Source organism: Sinocyclocheilus grahami, unplaced genomic scaffold (assembly GCF_001515645.1).
Source record: "Sinocyclocheilus grahami isolate Dianchi unplaced genomic scaffold, SAMN03320097.WGS_v1.1 scaffold934.1, whole genome shotgun sequence".
Lineage (NCBI taxonomy): Eukaryota > Metazoa > Chordata > Actinopteri > Cypriniformes > Cyprinidae > Sinocyclocheilus > Sinocyclocheilus grahami.
The window spans coordinates 240,830-257,886 of record NW_015506113.1 but is presented as its reverse complement, the minus strand read 5'-3'; the positions used below and the strand labels follow the sequence as shown (position 1 = coordinate 257,886).

The 17,057-nt window shown below is 36.9% G+C and overlaps 1 protein-coding gene across 1 annotated transcript; it reads right to left on the bottom strand.

Moving 5' to 3' along the window:
* Positions 1 to 2,515: 2,515 nt before the first annotated feature.
* On the bottom strand, positions 2,516 to 14,622 carry ephx4 (epoxide hydrolase 4). The gene is made up of 7 exons (XM_016249527.1): positions 14,034 to 14,622; positions 12,175 to 12,260; positions 10,312 to 10,469; positions 8,912 to 9,040; positions 7,812 to 7,915; positions 6,513 to 6,661; positions 2,516 to 3,432 (listed from the first exon to the last, which is right to left on the bottom strand). The coding sequence occupies exons 1-7, from the start codon at positions 14,274 to 14,276 to the stop codon at positions 3,189 to 3,191; spliced, it is 1,113 nt and encodes a 370-aa protein (XP_016105013.1). The 5' UTR covers positions 14,277 to 14,622; the 3' UTR covers positions 2,516 to 3,188.
* Positions 14,623 to 17,057: the final 2,435 nt, after the last annotated feature.

The window sequence follows — 17,057 nt, the reverse complement described above, 5'->3', positions numbered from 1 at the left end:
GGTTACTTTTATGCCACTGATAAAGCTTTTATATGTAGTTTGGGGTAACAAAAGGGTTTTATAGGTTTGACTGAAATAATAATGCAATAACTGACACTTTAAATCAATGTTTCAAGAAACAACAACAAAAAAATTGAACAAAAAACAGATAAAGATAAAAAAGTAGTATATATATATAATTTGGGGGGGGCAATAGGGATTTCGCCTAGGGCGTCAAATTGGCTAGAAACGGCTGTCGCTTATTAGCGACACCCTTTCCTTTATATTCCTCTTCCTTCTAGTCCTTGTTGTGAGTAGCTTGTTTTGTGTTCGAGGTGTTTTGTGTCCTGGCTGTTTCGTTCTGTGGTGTTACACTCAGCTCTGTCTTCCCTGCTCCCAGGACGCATAGAGAGAAGGACTGCCTCACTCAACTCTCAGGTTGTTGGTCTTGGGCGAGCGCTGAGTCTTGGGCAATCTTCTCCGTTGGTCCGCATCACACTGCCGACCGAAGTTGGATTACCCCCAGAGACTGGCTCACGATTTTGGTTTCAGTTTTATTTGTTTTGGTTCCCTTTTGGAGAATAACATTTCTTTGCTTCTAATCCTCTGCCTTTGAATCCTCTGTCCTCCTCGTTTCGTCACAAATACCATGTTTTTGAGAAATTAATACCACATGACATGTTTTAAAGTACCTTGAAGGTACTTTATGGTGTATGGAGATCGTATTCATTTAGTACTATGGTATTTAGTATCATTATATTTTACCATCTGATAGCATCACTTTTTTTTTGTAAGGGTAATGAGCTGACTGCCTTTTTTATTATTAAACAATTTAAGAGGGTTATTATACAGAATTTGCGTTTTATTTTTTTTCTTGTAAACTGCAAGAAGGTTGAAAAAGTGGGTCATTGAAAAATAATTTAATGTGTTTAGTATGGAGTCATGAATGTGGAAGAATAAAAATAAAATCTCACAAATAGTCCACACGCACTTGACAGTTTGATTTATAATAGTAACCAAAAATAATAATATAGAAAAGTTAAAGTACTTTATACGTGACTATACATAGAGACTGGGCTTGAATTTGATTAAACGGAGAATGCTTGGCTGCTAACTTGGTGTTGCAACTTGAGTAGTGTTTATTGCATTACCCTTAATGACTTGGATTGAAACAATGAGGGTTTTGTTGGGTAAACCAATAACACTTTATAAGATCCCATTAATTAACTTTAGCTAATGCATTTACTAACATTAACCAATAATGAGAAATGCATTTGTTACAGTATTTTTAATCTTTGTTAATGTTAATAAAAATACAACTGTTCATTAATGATGGCATAAGTCCATTAAATATAAATATTAACAGACCCAAATATGATTTTGATAATATATTAGTAAATGCTGAAAATAAAATGAGCGAATATCTCTTTGGATTTGAGACTTTAGTCTTTGCAAATTTACAGATCTTCTTTATGCACCAAGAGCTTGTAACACTCCAAAGAGAAAGGAAAAAATGAAATCGCATCATATGACCCCTTTAATACATTCTTTAGAAGTATTTTTCATTGTTAGTTCATGTTAACTTGTGTAGTTAACTGATTTTTAACAAAAATAACTTTATTTTAATGTGTTACCAGTAAACAAATTACAGGATGAGTATGAAAGTTTTTTTTCAAACATTAAATTTCATTCACATGAATTTAATGTTTTATGAAAATATTTATAATTAAATATTGAATAAATATTAAAATATTTAACCTCATTCCAATGTTAGGAATTCAATTATTAAAGATCTGATTTGTCGTTGTGTTTTCTGACTTGTTTTAATGTTTTCTGAATTGTTGTTGTGCTTTCTGGATTGTTATTTCGTTTTTTAGACTTTTTGCGTTTGTAATTTGTTATTTTGTTTTCAGAATTGTGATTTGTTTTGCACTTCTCGGTCACCGTAGTTTGGCTTAGTGTTATGTTAGAATCATTATTATACTCTCATACCTTTTGTTCTTTAATATTTTGAATTGTTTTTAGCTTTATTTTTTGTTTTTCATTTAAATGTTAAGTTTTGAAATTGTTGTATGCATTTGTCATTTTTATTTAATCTCTTTATTTTTAAAATGTGTATAGGTTGTATTTATAAAGTTTTAGCTATTAGTTTTGGATCTGTTTTTAGTTGTTTTAATACTACAATTGATTGCTTCTGTTATCCTCATTTGTAAGTCGCTTTGGATAAAAGCTTTCTGATAAATGACTAAATAAATAAAAATAAAAAAGTCAGCAAAATAAATAACACTGTTCTAGTGGTTTTTGGATATTTTAATAAAAAAATCTTACATATTGTGCCTTTAAAATGTTCCACATATCTTAAAATTCGCAAGCACCTTATTAATAAACACATTATCAATAACTATTGTTATTTTAAAAAAATGTTTTAACTTTATACTAACGTTGCAGAACCTTCTTGTATATGAACAGAGAGAGAGCAACAGTTACAGAGTAACAGAGAGAGCAAATTATGAGTTCAAGTCAATGAGTTTCCGCTTATTATTTATTTGCTTATAAAATCAAAATGGTACAGAGCTGGTTCCAATGTCTTAGATGCAGTGTTTAGGAAGAGATACAAAAAAAGTGTACAATATTGAAACATCACTTTGTTTTATTATACAGGAAGATCAAAATAATGACATTCTCAAATGTTAAGCCAAGTATTGTCAAAGATACAAAAAAAGAATATCTTCCACTAAGACAACACAACCTAATAGATATGTGGAGGGGTTTAGGACTCCATAAGACAGTGATACAGAGAGCGCAGAGAGTAGCAAATCTGATGATACAAACGGCTGACAACCCCACAGCTCGGTCTCAAAAAGACATGGCACATCTTTTATGCTGCAAAATGGTATGTCGAAAGGCACCACACAATACAACTCACTCACAGATATTTTGCAACACTTTTAAACACCGTCACCAAGAAACCTTAAGGCGAATGTCATGTGCAAACTTGAGAAAAATAGATTAAACACATTACTCTCTATGCAACCCTTCCAATTAAAATGTGCTTTTGTTCTTTTTCCGCTTCACTGAAGTCTGATTTGTTTCTATATCTTAGATTATCAAATTTAAAACAATGATTGCATTAATCATTACATTGGTTTGTTTTCACAGGCATTTCTCTGGTCCCCTCTTCAGGCAAGCTCAGAGGGAGAAGGACCCCATTATAAGTTCCTGTAGTTTTTCCTGCCTTCTCCCTCCTTAATGAAAGTCCATATGAGTGTATTGACGATGTCGGGCTGGTCTTGTTGTAGCCAGTGACTGGCTCCAGAGATGATGTTGAGGCGGAAATGGTTTCTGATGTACAGACGGCAGGCTTCGGCCATGTCCTGCTCCAGGAAGGCATCTCTCTCTCCCCACAGCAGCAATACAGGCGACTTCACCTCACTCTGACTCAACGGGAGGACACTGCAGAATACAAATAATACAAAAATTAGGGCTGTCAAATGATTCCGAATTTCAAATGTCAAATTAATTGCACTATATGCTGATGAATTCATCTAATTATTTCCAAATAATCCCACACAGTGTTTGCTGAGAAAATCTTGCAGATGAAGAAAATATTTTATTGTTGTAGACAAATAAATCATTGAGTAGGCATTACAAAAAATTGCTTTAGGAACCAATAGGTGTTTATTTTCATTGCAATGAACATTTTACATTCAGTGACATTATACATTGGCCATTCTGCAACACTGAAAACACCGGATCATGAGACTGCTATCATGAGAACACACTGCCGCACTTCACTTTGAGTCATGCAGACTATATATTTATGTAATTAAGTTGCTGTCATTGTGATAAGATAAACTGGTGAATAACACCATTTAAAATACTAACCAACTGTAATTTTTACTGGCATTAACACTTGGCGAGTGTTATTTTTGGAGCCTGATTAAGATGTTTAAGGCCATTTCATGATTCATGCTGGTTGGAAAATCCGTATATATACGGAATATTCACATCCCTCACTATGAAAAGAAAAAAAAAAGCTTTTATTAACTGTCCCCGAAAATGACAGAGTAAAAATGTCTGACAATTACTAAAATCATTATTGGTCTGTACCTGCTGGAAAATATTACTTTTGCTATTTAAACACTGTAAAAGTGCCACTTCAAGAACAGTCTACAGCTGGGGTTTGCACATTTGTTGATGCCAAATACATACAAATATAAAGATCCCCTTGCAAGAGAGCCCCTTCCTAAAATATAAAGGCAGCTATATACAGTATATACAGTGGGGCAAAAAAGTATTTAGTCAGCCACCAATTGTGCAAGTTCTCCCACTTAAAAAGATGAGAGAGGCCTGTAATTTTCATCATAGGTATACCTCAACTATGAGAGACAAAATGAGAAAAAAAATCCAGAAAATCACATTGTAGGATTTTTAAAGAATTAATTGGTAAATGCCTCGGTAAAATAAGTATTTGGTCACCTACAAACAAGCAAGATTTCTGGCCCTCACAGACCTGTAACTTCTTCTTTAAGAGGTGTAGGATATCAGACCGAATCAGACAATCTACCTCTGTCATTGCCACCAAAGGGTATATAACAAAGTATTGAGATGAAATTTTGTTATTGACCAAATACTTATTTTCCACCATAATTTGCAAATAAATTCTTTAAAAATCCTACAATGTGATTTTCTGGATTTTTTTTCCTCATTTTGTCTCTCATAGTTGAGGTATACCTATGATGAAAATTACAGGCCTCTCTCATCTTTTTAAGTGGGTGAACTTGCACAATTGGTGGCTGACTAAATACTTTTTTTCCCCACTGTATATATATATATATATAACCCCATTTATACTGTGTGAAAAAGTTTGATATGCACAATTAAATTTGTTTTTTCATTATTATTTCACTGAAACAAAAGCAACATATTATCTGGAAAATACTGACTTTACACTATAGGTTTACCTTTTTTTTCTACCCACTTTTAGATGATGCACAGTAATCCTTTCAAACATTTCCAATTCAGATAATTTTTTGTAGGCTGTTTCTCATAATAAATATCATTTCACACCGACAGTCCTAAAAGTACATTTTCTCTATAATGTGTGTAATATGGAGATACTAATTTGTTAAACAGACGTTAGGACGTGTTGAAAGGTTCCTCTCCTCAGTTCTGATATGGACTTATGTGTTCCTAGTTTCTGTAGAAACTGTTATGTCAGCGCCCTCCTACACATACCCACCTACACACACACACACAGTCAGCGCAGCTCTGCCCTGAGACATAATCAAAGTGTGCTTCAGGAGCAGATGGAGGGCTCAGTCATGCATGCACGTCTCACATGCTCCTAACACATGCACTCAGCAAGCAAATTAAAGCAGAGTATTTACACCAGGGTGTCCACAAAAGTACACGATTGTTTAGTACTCTCAGAGACACCCAGCATTTGATTTGATGCTCACTGTGTAATACCATTACAGTATAGGCAGTGAGTTAATGGCTGTTCATGCACAGCTCAGAGAGCATGAAATCAGTCTCTCTCCATCTTGACAGGAACACATGCACTTATGAAATTAGTTCTCATTCTGTTGATGTCTATGATGTTATACATTTCTTTGATGTTATGTATGTTATTTTGAAATAAATATATACATTTTTCTTTATAAACAATAAAACAAATCTGTTATAAGCATTACTTCTACAATAGCTGAAGTAAAAAACATCAGCTCCTTAAAAAGTTGCTTAAAGGGGTCCTATTATGCTTTTTCACTTTTTCAACTTTAGTTAGTCTGCAATGTTGCTGTTTGAGCATAAAAAAGATCTGCAAAGTTACAAAGCTCAAAGTCCACTTCAAAAGGAGATATTTCATTTAACAGAAATCACTTTTTAAAAACTACAACGAACGACTCGGGATTTGTGATATCACAAAGATCGACGAATGGGACGAGACCTGGTTGAGCTGCACTAGAGAAGGCAACGAGTGTTATCACTATGTCGGAGACACGCTAGCTTTCCCAAGGCAGACGAATTTAGAGTAGTTACAATCATCCGGGTTTAAATCGCGCTCGAATTGATTTGATTTTGACGCAATATTTACACTGAAGCTCGCAGGCGGCTATGGGGTAAGGGGCATGACATTTCCCGACCAGGCGCCGAGTGCTGCCAATCACAACACACACTGGCCCAGCTAACCAATCACAGCACATTTCGTATTTCAGAAGGCGGGCCTTCATTTGATACAGGAACTATTCGAGCCATTCATGCCAGACTGAGGAGAGAGGTGTTGTAATAATGCAAAATATGTGAAAATAATGTGCTTTTCGAACAACCTAGTATGAGAGCCTGTTCTAGTACACCCCCAAAACAAAATCAAGACTTTGTAAAAGAGCATAACAGGACCCCTTTAATATATAACATTAAATAAACATAAATATCCACTTAAGACACTAGATGGCGATATTTTCTGTAAAAGTGGCTAAGCAGTATCAAAAATACACAACTGTAATCAGATTTTAAATAAAACACACAAGTACCTGAAGACATTTCTGAAGTAGTTGAGGGCCCCAGTGAGGGCCCCTGGCTGTGAGAGAGCATGCAGGTATGCTTCGAGGTCTTCTGTGGTGAGCCAGCGGCCCTTACAACTGATGCCTGTGCTGCGGCTAGTGAATAGACTCTTCAGCGCCTGTAAATCCACATTAGCAAGCAATGAGAAAGCAGAATGAGTTCGAAGAAATTGTTAGGTGTCTTTAACAACTATTTAATTATGCCTAAATAAAATCAATTTATTGTTAGGTACAATATACCACGTAATCAATATTTAACTGAAGATTACAGATGTAATTACATGCAGGTATTTTTCAAATGTGAAACATGTACACAAGTGCATTGTATCAAATGATGAATTTAATATAAAGTGGGTTCCATTATTCAATCGGGTTCCATCAAAATAGAACTAAAAAGAAAAACATCAATTTTATAGATGCAATGCAAAATAATTTTATTTTTTACCCGTTTCATGTTTTGTTCTTGATTTAAATTATACTAGAGACAACTTCACACTGAATTATTTAAATAGGCTGTATTTCAACAATAGCGCTTACTATAGGCTGGGCAAAATTACAATGCATAATATGCATAACATAATCAACCACTAAAGCTAGTGTCTATCCAGAGCTGATTCATAATGACTAAGCTATGTGTGCTAAAGACAGATGGATAAGCTTGGCCTACTGATTCACTCTGTATTCGTAATTCTTACACAAACAAAGTCAGATGCTGGACCCAAAAGCCGGTCAGTTATGCAAAATGATGGGTAATTAAATGTTATCAATCCACGCTCTATTAATTTAGTATTTCACACTTTATACAAACGTACATTCATGTCAATAATTCATTACATACATTGGCGGTAAGATTTCTCTTAAGCCCACCAAGGCTGCAATTATCTGATCAAAAATACAGTAAAAGCAGTAATATTGTAAAATATTATTACACTTTAAAAGAACTCTTTTCTTTTTAAATATATTTTAAAATGCAATTTATTCCTGTGATGACAAAGCTGAATTTTCAGCAGCAATTACTCTGATTTTCAGAAATCATTCTAATATGCTGGTTTGGCACTCAAGAAACATTTCTTAGTATTATCACGAGTACTGCTTAATATTTTTGTGGAAACCGAGATGTATATTATTTTTAGGACTGTTTGATGAATAGGAATTTCAGAAGAACAGAATTAATTTTTTATGTATTTTTTGTAACAATGTAAAAGCCTTTACTGTCACTTTTGATCAATGTATTGCATACTGAATAAAAATATTCAACTTTAAACTCACCTTGAAGTCATTGATGGAGAGCATTAGCTCTGGGAAATATGGCAACTGGAAAAAAAAGTAGTAACTTGACTTGAGCATCTGACTGGGGTGATGAAGGGCATAATCTGGACAGAGAAGAGAAAAAATAAAAAATGTAAAATCTTAAGCAAAGGAAACTTAACCCACCTTTGTACAGTGTGGCCTTAAAACCCATTTTCTTCACTTGTAAGCACGACTCACATATCAATAGTCCATAAAAATGTTAATAAAGAAGTTTTTTTGGTCGCATTACTGTACATCCTGGCAGTCGTTTTAAAATCCTTTCAAATCTGGCATGGTGCTCTGTGTGGAGGACACATTTTTGCTCTGGAGAACTGCCCTCAGAAAAGCTCATTTTATTGATTTTTCAGACATCAAAAGCATGATTCACTTTTGTTAGTGGATAAACCTAACTGTAAAACATTTATAGTCTTATAAATTATCTGCATGTTAATAAATGTGTTTGTTGCCTCTAAGAAAATGTGCACTGGAACACATGGAATGGACATGGATGCAATGAATATAGAGAATATTTACTTTTTAAGTATTACTATACATTTTTTATTAGAAAAAAACAGCTAGGAGACAGTTTATTCCATTCTATCATGTTGCAGTTCGTTTTATTATCAGTCTTTGATTAATTTTTTTTCACAGTGTTGTCTCTAGGCAACATACCTTTTTTATTTCGGTAATGAGATCCATGTTATGTGAGAAAATGGAATCAAATCATGCGTCATAGCTTGTGCAATAGAGGGTTAAACCTGAAGACACCCCATTAAGCAGAGATGAATTTCAAAAGAACAAGAAAAGCAAAAGGTGTAGTTGTGTCACTCTCAGCAGGTACTGAGTGTTATTATAAGCGGGTCCCGTATCTCTGCCAGAAAGCCTGCCTGTAATTACCTCCTCCTCCAGGCTGAAGTGTGCGAGATGGAGGGCAAAGCCCCATGATTCCCTGGGCCTAACCACAATATTTCATGATGAATGATGCAGATCATACTAATGAGCCCTAAAACCAATACAGAGCCTCTGGGGCAGGCATGATAGAACAGGAAGTCTGTTTGTCAGATGTATAGGGCACTTACCAGTGAACACACAGGGGTGAGGGCTGTTTAGCACTATGAGTTTTGTCACCATTTCAGGGTAGTGAATTGCACAGAGCCATGCGATGATGCCACCCCAGTCATGCCCCACGAGAAAACATCTGTTGTATCCTGAGGAGAGGATCAGAAGGAGGAAGCTGACATTGTTTGTGTGTGTTGGGTCGTTGTGAATTTATGCCTTATAATTAATAGGGAAAGTGAGAGACAAGACAGGAAAGTACAGCAGAAACAGGGGGGATAGGTTTAGAAAATGACACAAGCCAAACTCAAACGTATATTTCCCAAATGAGCACCATAGCACAATGTCTCTAACCACGGTCACAGTTCCAACTTGAATTAAAATGTTGACCTTTAATTTGAAAGCCCTACACATGACATGCCAAAAATAGGAATTTGTTCCCACTTATCAATCCGTGGCCACATTTTTCATGTGCAGAGCTCCAGAATTTTTCAATTTAAATGTCAACATTTTAATTTACATTCAGTTTTAAGATGGAACTGGGGCCTTGGTAAGACACTATGGGGCTCATTTGCACAATACGAGATTGAGTTTGGCTTGCATCATTTCCGATCCTATTAATAATTTATAAATTCATTCTTAATTCGTGACCACTGTCACTGTCAATTCTTGTTTTTCCCCCTGCATGTCATGTGCAGGGCTCCATACAAAATAAATAAAATAATATAAAATATGGCACAGAAAGTCAATTAAGTAAACTTCGAAATCGGATCTGTTTCTGTGTATTCCCAAATATGAATTTCATTCAACAACAGATAACAGAAAACAATGATATTATGTTGAGCCTTGTGTTTTACTGCACAATTACTGCTGTTTACACTATGGTTCGTGTGTAAGTCTTCTTCTTCTGCAATAAAATCATGCTGCAGTTCATTTAGTGTCATATCAAGGACTGACTCCGGAAGAATGACACCATTGCTGTGAGCCAGGGTGGAGGTTTCCACCGTCTGCAATAGAGTGATTCCAATGTCAAGGAATCATCATGAATCCTAATAACGTGTCATTGACGGCCTGTCACAATACACCGCCGGCCGCTTACACACATGCCACTCTGTGCAAGCAGACGGATGAGTTTAACTATGACATGAGATAGTGTTCATCTACACTTGTCCTTGAGTCGCATTGTAGCGTAGTGATTTGAAATCTAGAGGCAGACAATTAGACTTCATTTTAAGCAGCCTAAACTGACAATGCAAATCTAAAAAGCCAAGGGCATCTGTGAACAAGTCACCTTCACATTACAGACTATTGGGAAGAGTGCTACATTAGCATTCACCACTACAACAGGCTTATCAAAACCTCTAGACAGGCTGGAATGTGAAATGGAAATAGGCCTGAGATAATGGAGGCAGTCTGTTCTTACCCAGATACTCCACAATGTCCTTGATGTCAGTGACAAGGTAGTCCAGTCGGTAGCTCTCAGTGGAGGAGGGCAGGTCAGACTCCCCGTAGCCTCGCATATCCACCGCAACAACACGGAACTCGCTCTTAAATTCCCTCAGCTGGTGACGCCAGGAGAACCTGGCAAAAGGGTGGATCTTTGATAAATATTTAGTATGAATTCTACAGGTTACACATGAGTACATTTTTGTTAAATTTAGATCAACTCTCTCTGTTCTACATTGTTTATTTTCTTTTATTCCTAAGAATATGAATTAATAATGAATGAATGAATGAATTAATCACAATTATTTTATTAAACTGACAGTAGTTTCATATTTCTTTTCAGTTTTATACACTACCATTCAAAAGTTTGGGGTCAGTAAGATTTTTTTTTATTCAGCAAGGAAGCACTAAATTGAGCAAAAGTGACAGTAAAGACATTTATCATTTTACAAAACAATTCGAATTCGAATAAATGCTGTTCTTTTGAACTTCCTATTCATTAACGAATCCTAAAACATGCATCAAGGTCAAGAACTTAATATTCTTCAAATTTAAAATAATATTACAAATATACATTTTTTCCCATAAAATAAATATAAACATAGCTACATTTATATTTTAGGGGGTCCTGCAAGTTATGCACCAAAAGACCTTGTGGAAGGTGAGAATTCATTGGACTGACCAAATTTAGATATGGGAATGGATGATTTCTGCATTGAAATATATTTTGGCAAAAATCTGAAGGACTGGTTAGCGTTTTAAATGAAAAGGCAAAACCCATTTTATGGATCGAAAGTACCCTGAAACTAGTTTTACATGTAAACTTCTGTCGAATTGCCACATGTGGTAGCGCTCACTAACTCGTGATTGTGTCTTTAAAGAATGAGAAGAAAGAGGGAGAGGGAGAAAGTTGAGGAAAAGTAGAAGAAGGAAGCCTATATGATTCTGATGAGTCAGTGCAGCAGAGGCTCTCAGAACCCAAAACCAATATGTTAGAATATAGATGAGCGTTAATTTAGCACGCACACACACACACACACAAAGGTTTGTTTTTGTGAATTGTGGGACATTCCATAGGTGTAATGGTTTTTATTCTGTACAAACTGTATGTGCTATTGCCCTACACCAACCCTACACCTAAACCTACCCCTTACAGGAAACTTTGTGCATTTTTACTTTCTCAAAAAAACTCACTCTGTATGATTTATAAGCGTTTTGAAAAATGGGGACATGGGGTAATGTCCTCATAAGTCACCTTCTCCTATGTCATACCCATGTCATTATACAAATTTGTGTCCTCATATGTCACAAAAACGCACGCACACACACACACACACACCCTATTATAACCTTCACATTTATCTATTGCTCAGCAGCGAGGGAAATCTTTGACTTGCACTTTTTGAATGCACCAAACTAAAGTGGAGCAGAAGTCAGAAGAAAAGGGCGTCCTCCAGGTCTCCTCTACGCGTCCAAGAGTTCATCACTGATTCTGGAGCAGTAGATTGGCCAGTGAAGCAGAAAGGAGCCATGCCACAATAATTAGGCACAGTCCTGTCCTGATCGCAGTTCTGCAGTCTGGCAGCTCACTAAAATGACAGCTTCATGGTCCCAAGACACTCCGAATGTCACGACACTCCATATCACATTTCAGGACAGTACAATACATAATACCGCCCGTTTTACATTTCATAATAATAATTTGAGAAAGGTTTGAGTGTCAAATATTATCTATGGCTCCATGTGTATAATGTGGACTGATTCCACAACAACATATTTCCGATCTGTACCTGGCAGCATCCCAGTAGAGAAGTGTTTCCCTTGTGTGTGTGAGTCTCACCAAAACTCAGGAAATCCATGCAGAAACAGCATAAGTGGCTTTCCTCGTTCCCCGGCGGCAACATAGTGAAATCTGAGTCCAGACTCCTAAAAGCCATACAGAGACCAGAGGCAGTTATTCTTCACCATAAATGGAGGATATGATAAAAAGCAGTCTGGTCTCTTTAATCACACGGGCCTGTCCATCCTGATGTAAAATCTATTCTCATACCACTCTCTGCTTGATAGAGCTATAAAATGCATCAGAGAGAGAGAGTCGTGTCCACAGGCTTCAGCTAATATTAAAGCAATATCTTCAAATGACATTTATGGGAAAATTCATACCCTGTTAAATGACAGCCTGCATCAAATTGCATGTGATAGTATCCTCGGGTTGTCTGGCTATTTCAAGAACATTGTTTGCAATGCAAAATTTTCCTTTTGAAAACAGACAAGTTGTGGGTACAGAAAACATCTCATCTCAAAAAATAACTGATAAAATATGAATAATTTTTTTAACTCGGCATTAAAAAAAAAAGGTTTCTCCCTTGAAAATAACATTTCCTCAATGTCACTTGCTATTTTACGTTCAGATAGAGATCATAGTTGATACCAGAGTTTTTATACCAAATCCCTCAATCCCAGCAGTTGCCCTCTCTTACAATATTTTACTTTAGAAATGTTTGTATACCCCACGTTACGGAAGGGTTACACACTCGGGAACAAAACTTAAAGTGGTTGTTTTCAAATGTAAGACTTCAAAGGATGCTACTTTTTTAGAAAAAGTGCAGATTCAGAGTACCTAATGTTTGAACGTTATGTTCAAAGCTCTGAAGGTATATACACATAGCAGCTATCCTGAGACTGCCTAAGGAACTGTTTTCAGCACCTCTTGAGTGGACAGCGAAGTCCAGGCAATGCCTATGATTTTGCTGGACACTGATCACTCTGCTGTCTGCTGCAGAACATTGCTCAATTGATGTTCAGTGATGGAAACAAACACATGGGAAAGAAAGGAATAAACCTCTTTAAAGGAATAGTTCCCTTAAGAAAAAACATAGTTCACCCAAACATGAAAATTCTATTATCATACCCTCATGTTGTTTCAAACCTGTATGGCTTTCTTTTTTCAGTAGAACAATAAAGAACATATTTTAAAGAATGCTGGTAACCAAACAGTGTTAGTTACAGTTGACTTCCATTTCTTAAAAAACAAAAAAACACCTACAGACATTTCCTTTAGGGCTTTCCTGTAGTTTAAACAGTAGAGCATGGCGCTACCAAGGTCTTGGGTTCAATTCCCAGGGGAAGCAAGAACTGGTGAAACGTAAAATGTGTACCTGGAATGCAATGCAAATTCCTTTGGATAAAAACATCAGCCAAAAGCATAAATGTAAATGTAAATCTTTTAGATTCCAAAGAAGATAGTCAGTCATACAGGTTTGGAAGAACATGAGGATGAGATGAGTACATTTCATTAATGGGCGAACTATCCATTTACTGTTTCTATTAGACACCAGTGAAGGAGAATAAATTGAGACTTTTGCTTGATCTTCTGCTTCTAGTGAAACACCTAGTGATTTAATGCATCTTCTCAACAATATCTCAAATTGTGCCCAGGTATGGTAAGATATCAAAACAGAAATGTAATCTCAATCAATACACTAATATTTGTACTTCTGTACTCTTACTGTACGTCAACAATCGACTCATTCGTTTCTCCTAAGGAGTCAAAGAGAAACATCTAAGACAAAGTTAATATTTCAAAGAAAAATGAAAAGAAAAGAAAAAAACACCACCGAAGGGCAAAGTTATATTTATGTATACATGCTTTCATATACTGTCAACCATCCATCCAACTCATACCGATCGATCTCTTACCTTGATTCTAACATAACAGTGGGTTCCCAAGGACGTGTCATTCAGGCACGCAGGGGGTGTCTCACGAACCGTCCACTGAAAGGTTGTTGACGGTCGTAGGATGATATTCCAGCCAAGTTTGAGCAGCGCTACGCCCGTGCATAGCGCGCAGTATCCATAGACGAGAGACCAGTATCCCATAACTCTGATCTTCAGCGTCAGTCCGACTGTCAACAACAGCAAGTTATGAAGCAGTCTCGCCATCTTTACATTACTGCGGAAATCCGCTTGTTGAACACGGCTTTTATTGATTTGTTTACTCAACTGCCTGCGTCTCTAAATCGACGCGCATCTTATAGCCCCGTCGCACCGTCACGAGCGCATCCTGACCGGGGAGGATCCCTGTGTAGACGGTACGGAGTCACGCTTACGTATGACAGAAGAGATGCTCAGTCCCAAAGGTGTTCGCACCTCGGACTGAACCATTACACCTCATCTACACTGACAAAACTAGAAGGCTCCCATTATAGTCAATACAGCTGCCTGGGCCCAGATCGCAGTGGAGCGCGAGCTCACAGACTGTCCACGCGCATTGTTCTGGACTCTCGCGAACGCTGCCGGTAAGAATGAGCAGAAGCTGCGCGGGAGAGATCGGGGTTTTGTCTCGCTCGCAGTGTAGATGAGGTGCAGATGTCTTCCGATATTTGACCTTGGATACAACCAGGGGCGTCATGCACTCGTGATTTTTGAGGGGGCAAGTGGGGCGGGGGAATAGCACTGTATAGCCTAACTGATATAGGATTATGCTTTATTTAGAAGAGATGCTCAGTCCCAAAGGTGTTCGCACCTCGGACTGAACCATTACACCTCATCTACACTGACAAAACTAGAAGGCTCCCATTATAGTCAATACAGCTGCCTGGGCCCAGATCGCAGTGGAGCGCGAGCTCACAGACTGTCCACGCGCATTGTTCTGGACTCTCGCGAACGCTGCCGGTAAGAATGAGCAGAAGCTGCGCGGGAGAGATCGGGGTTTTGTCTCGCTCGCAGTGTAGATGAGGTGCAGATGTCTTCTATATTTGACCTTGGATACAACCAGGGGCGTCATGCACTCATGATTTTTGAGGGGGCAAGTGGGGCGGGGGAATAGCACTGTATAGCCTAACTGATATAGGATTATGCTTTATTATTTCCACCCTTTTTATTCGAAATATTTCCAAACGTGTTAACTATATTAGGAAACATCTCGATTCTCAAATATGTGTAGCCTAAGTAAACCACCTTTATAGATTGTTATTTGATCAATAAATGGTGATGAATAGTGTAATCTATTAACTACACCAGTAGTATAAGTACCAGATATGGGTGTTATGCCATACCATATGTTTTTAATACGACTGACTTTGCATTTAATGTGAATTTAATAACAATATTGTACGCTACTAATTATAACACTTTCATTTTACAGAGAGTAAAGAACATTTACATGATCAAATAACATTTTCATTCAGTCTAGCCAGAGTTCAGGCACTCTCAAAAACTCCCATTATGATCACTGAAGCCGTTTACACGGTTAAATCAATATATTACTTACTTTCGTACGCACATCTGCACTTTGTTGTTTCTGATGGGAGCGTTTGCCAGATAATTCAGTCAGCGAGCAAGTGAACAAAACACCGCGTTTCAGCGATGACTCACCTGAACGCCTCTGATTGGTCATTGCATTCATAAGCTCAACAGAATCGTGTGTGATTGGTTATAATGCAGCGTTGTTCAAACGCGTCTGGAACGCAGATTTGAATTTAGCAGCTGATGCTGATGCTGTGCCGCACTGAACGATATAATCACACCGGTGTGATTGTGTCAAATATAAAAATATATAATTCGGCTATTTTTTGTCTTTTGGAAGCTGCATTCAAAATCCACTTGGCTCAGAAATCTGGGGGGGCACGTGCCCCCTCACTTTGAATGGGCATGACTCCTCTCGATACAACAATAAAATATACTGTGCCTCGTGGTGCATTAAAATAATGATTTCCCGAGACCAGTGAGACCAAGCACAAAACATCACAGAATGGATGGATGCGAACAGAATATCCTACTTGAAAACTAAAATGATTTCCATTTAATCTCATCCATATACAATACCGTTCAGAAGGTTGGGTCGGCAAGATTTTTAATAAAGTCTCTTACCAAGGCTGCATTTATTTGATTAAAATATAGTAAAAACAGTAATCGCTTATTGTGAAATATTTCACAATTTGAAATAACTCTTCTCTGTTTTAATACATTATGAAACGTAATTTATTTCTGTGATGGCAAAGCTAAATTTTCAGGATCATTACTCCAGTCTTCAGTGTCACATGATTCTTCAGAAACTATAATATGCTAATTTGGTGCTCAGAAATATTGCATATAAAATTTTGAAAACAGAAAATCGTGATAAAAGGTCAGAAGAACAGCACGGAGTTGAAACAGAAATGTTTTGTAACATGAATTAAAGTAATGCTTTCAATGTCATTTTCGAACAATTTAATGAGCTAAATATATATATAAACCGTAGTGTATGATGAGAATGTCAATATATACTGTATCAAAAATATAAATGTTCTACTTAACTTTAAGTGACCACAATGCACAAACTTTAATGAAAATACTTTTTTATTGATTTAACTTTTAGAATGTGATTTCTTTGAAATAATATATTATTCCCCTCAATAGCATGTGACACCTCAGCATGGTGGTGTAATGAATAAAGTGCTTGTGATGAAAACTGCCACAACCATTATAGTCAGAAACGATTTTGAACATATCTTCAGTGCAGTACATTCCACCTGATCACACCTTGGAATCAACACGGCTCTGGAGAACACGCTGACTTTAGGCACAGAGAACTGCCTATCATCTCCGAGAGAAACTTTATGGCACTGCACTTCCAAATGGATACAAATAGAAGCACAGGAAGTGCAAAAACTCCTCTAAATAAGTCTGATTCTTTGTAGGCGTACACCTGGGGGAAAAAAAAATAGGCTGTCCCTATAACAA

Excerpts from the sequence above, each read along its gene's own strand:
- ephx4 (XM_016249527.1), bottom strand. The coding sequence starts at position 14,276 with ATGGCGAGACTGCTTCATAACTTGCTGTTGTTGACAGTCGGACTGACG. Across the intron at positions 12,261-14,033 it reads ACTGTTATGTTAGAATCAAG|GAGTCTGGACTCAGATTTCA; the intron begins GTAAGAGATCGA and ends TATGGCTTTTAG. Across the intron at positions 6,662-7,811 it reads TCTCCATCAATGACTTCAAG|GCGCTGAAGAGTCTATTCAC; the intron begins GTGAGTTTAAAG and ends GTGGATTTACAG.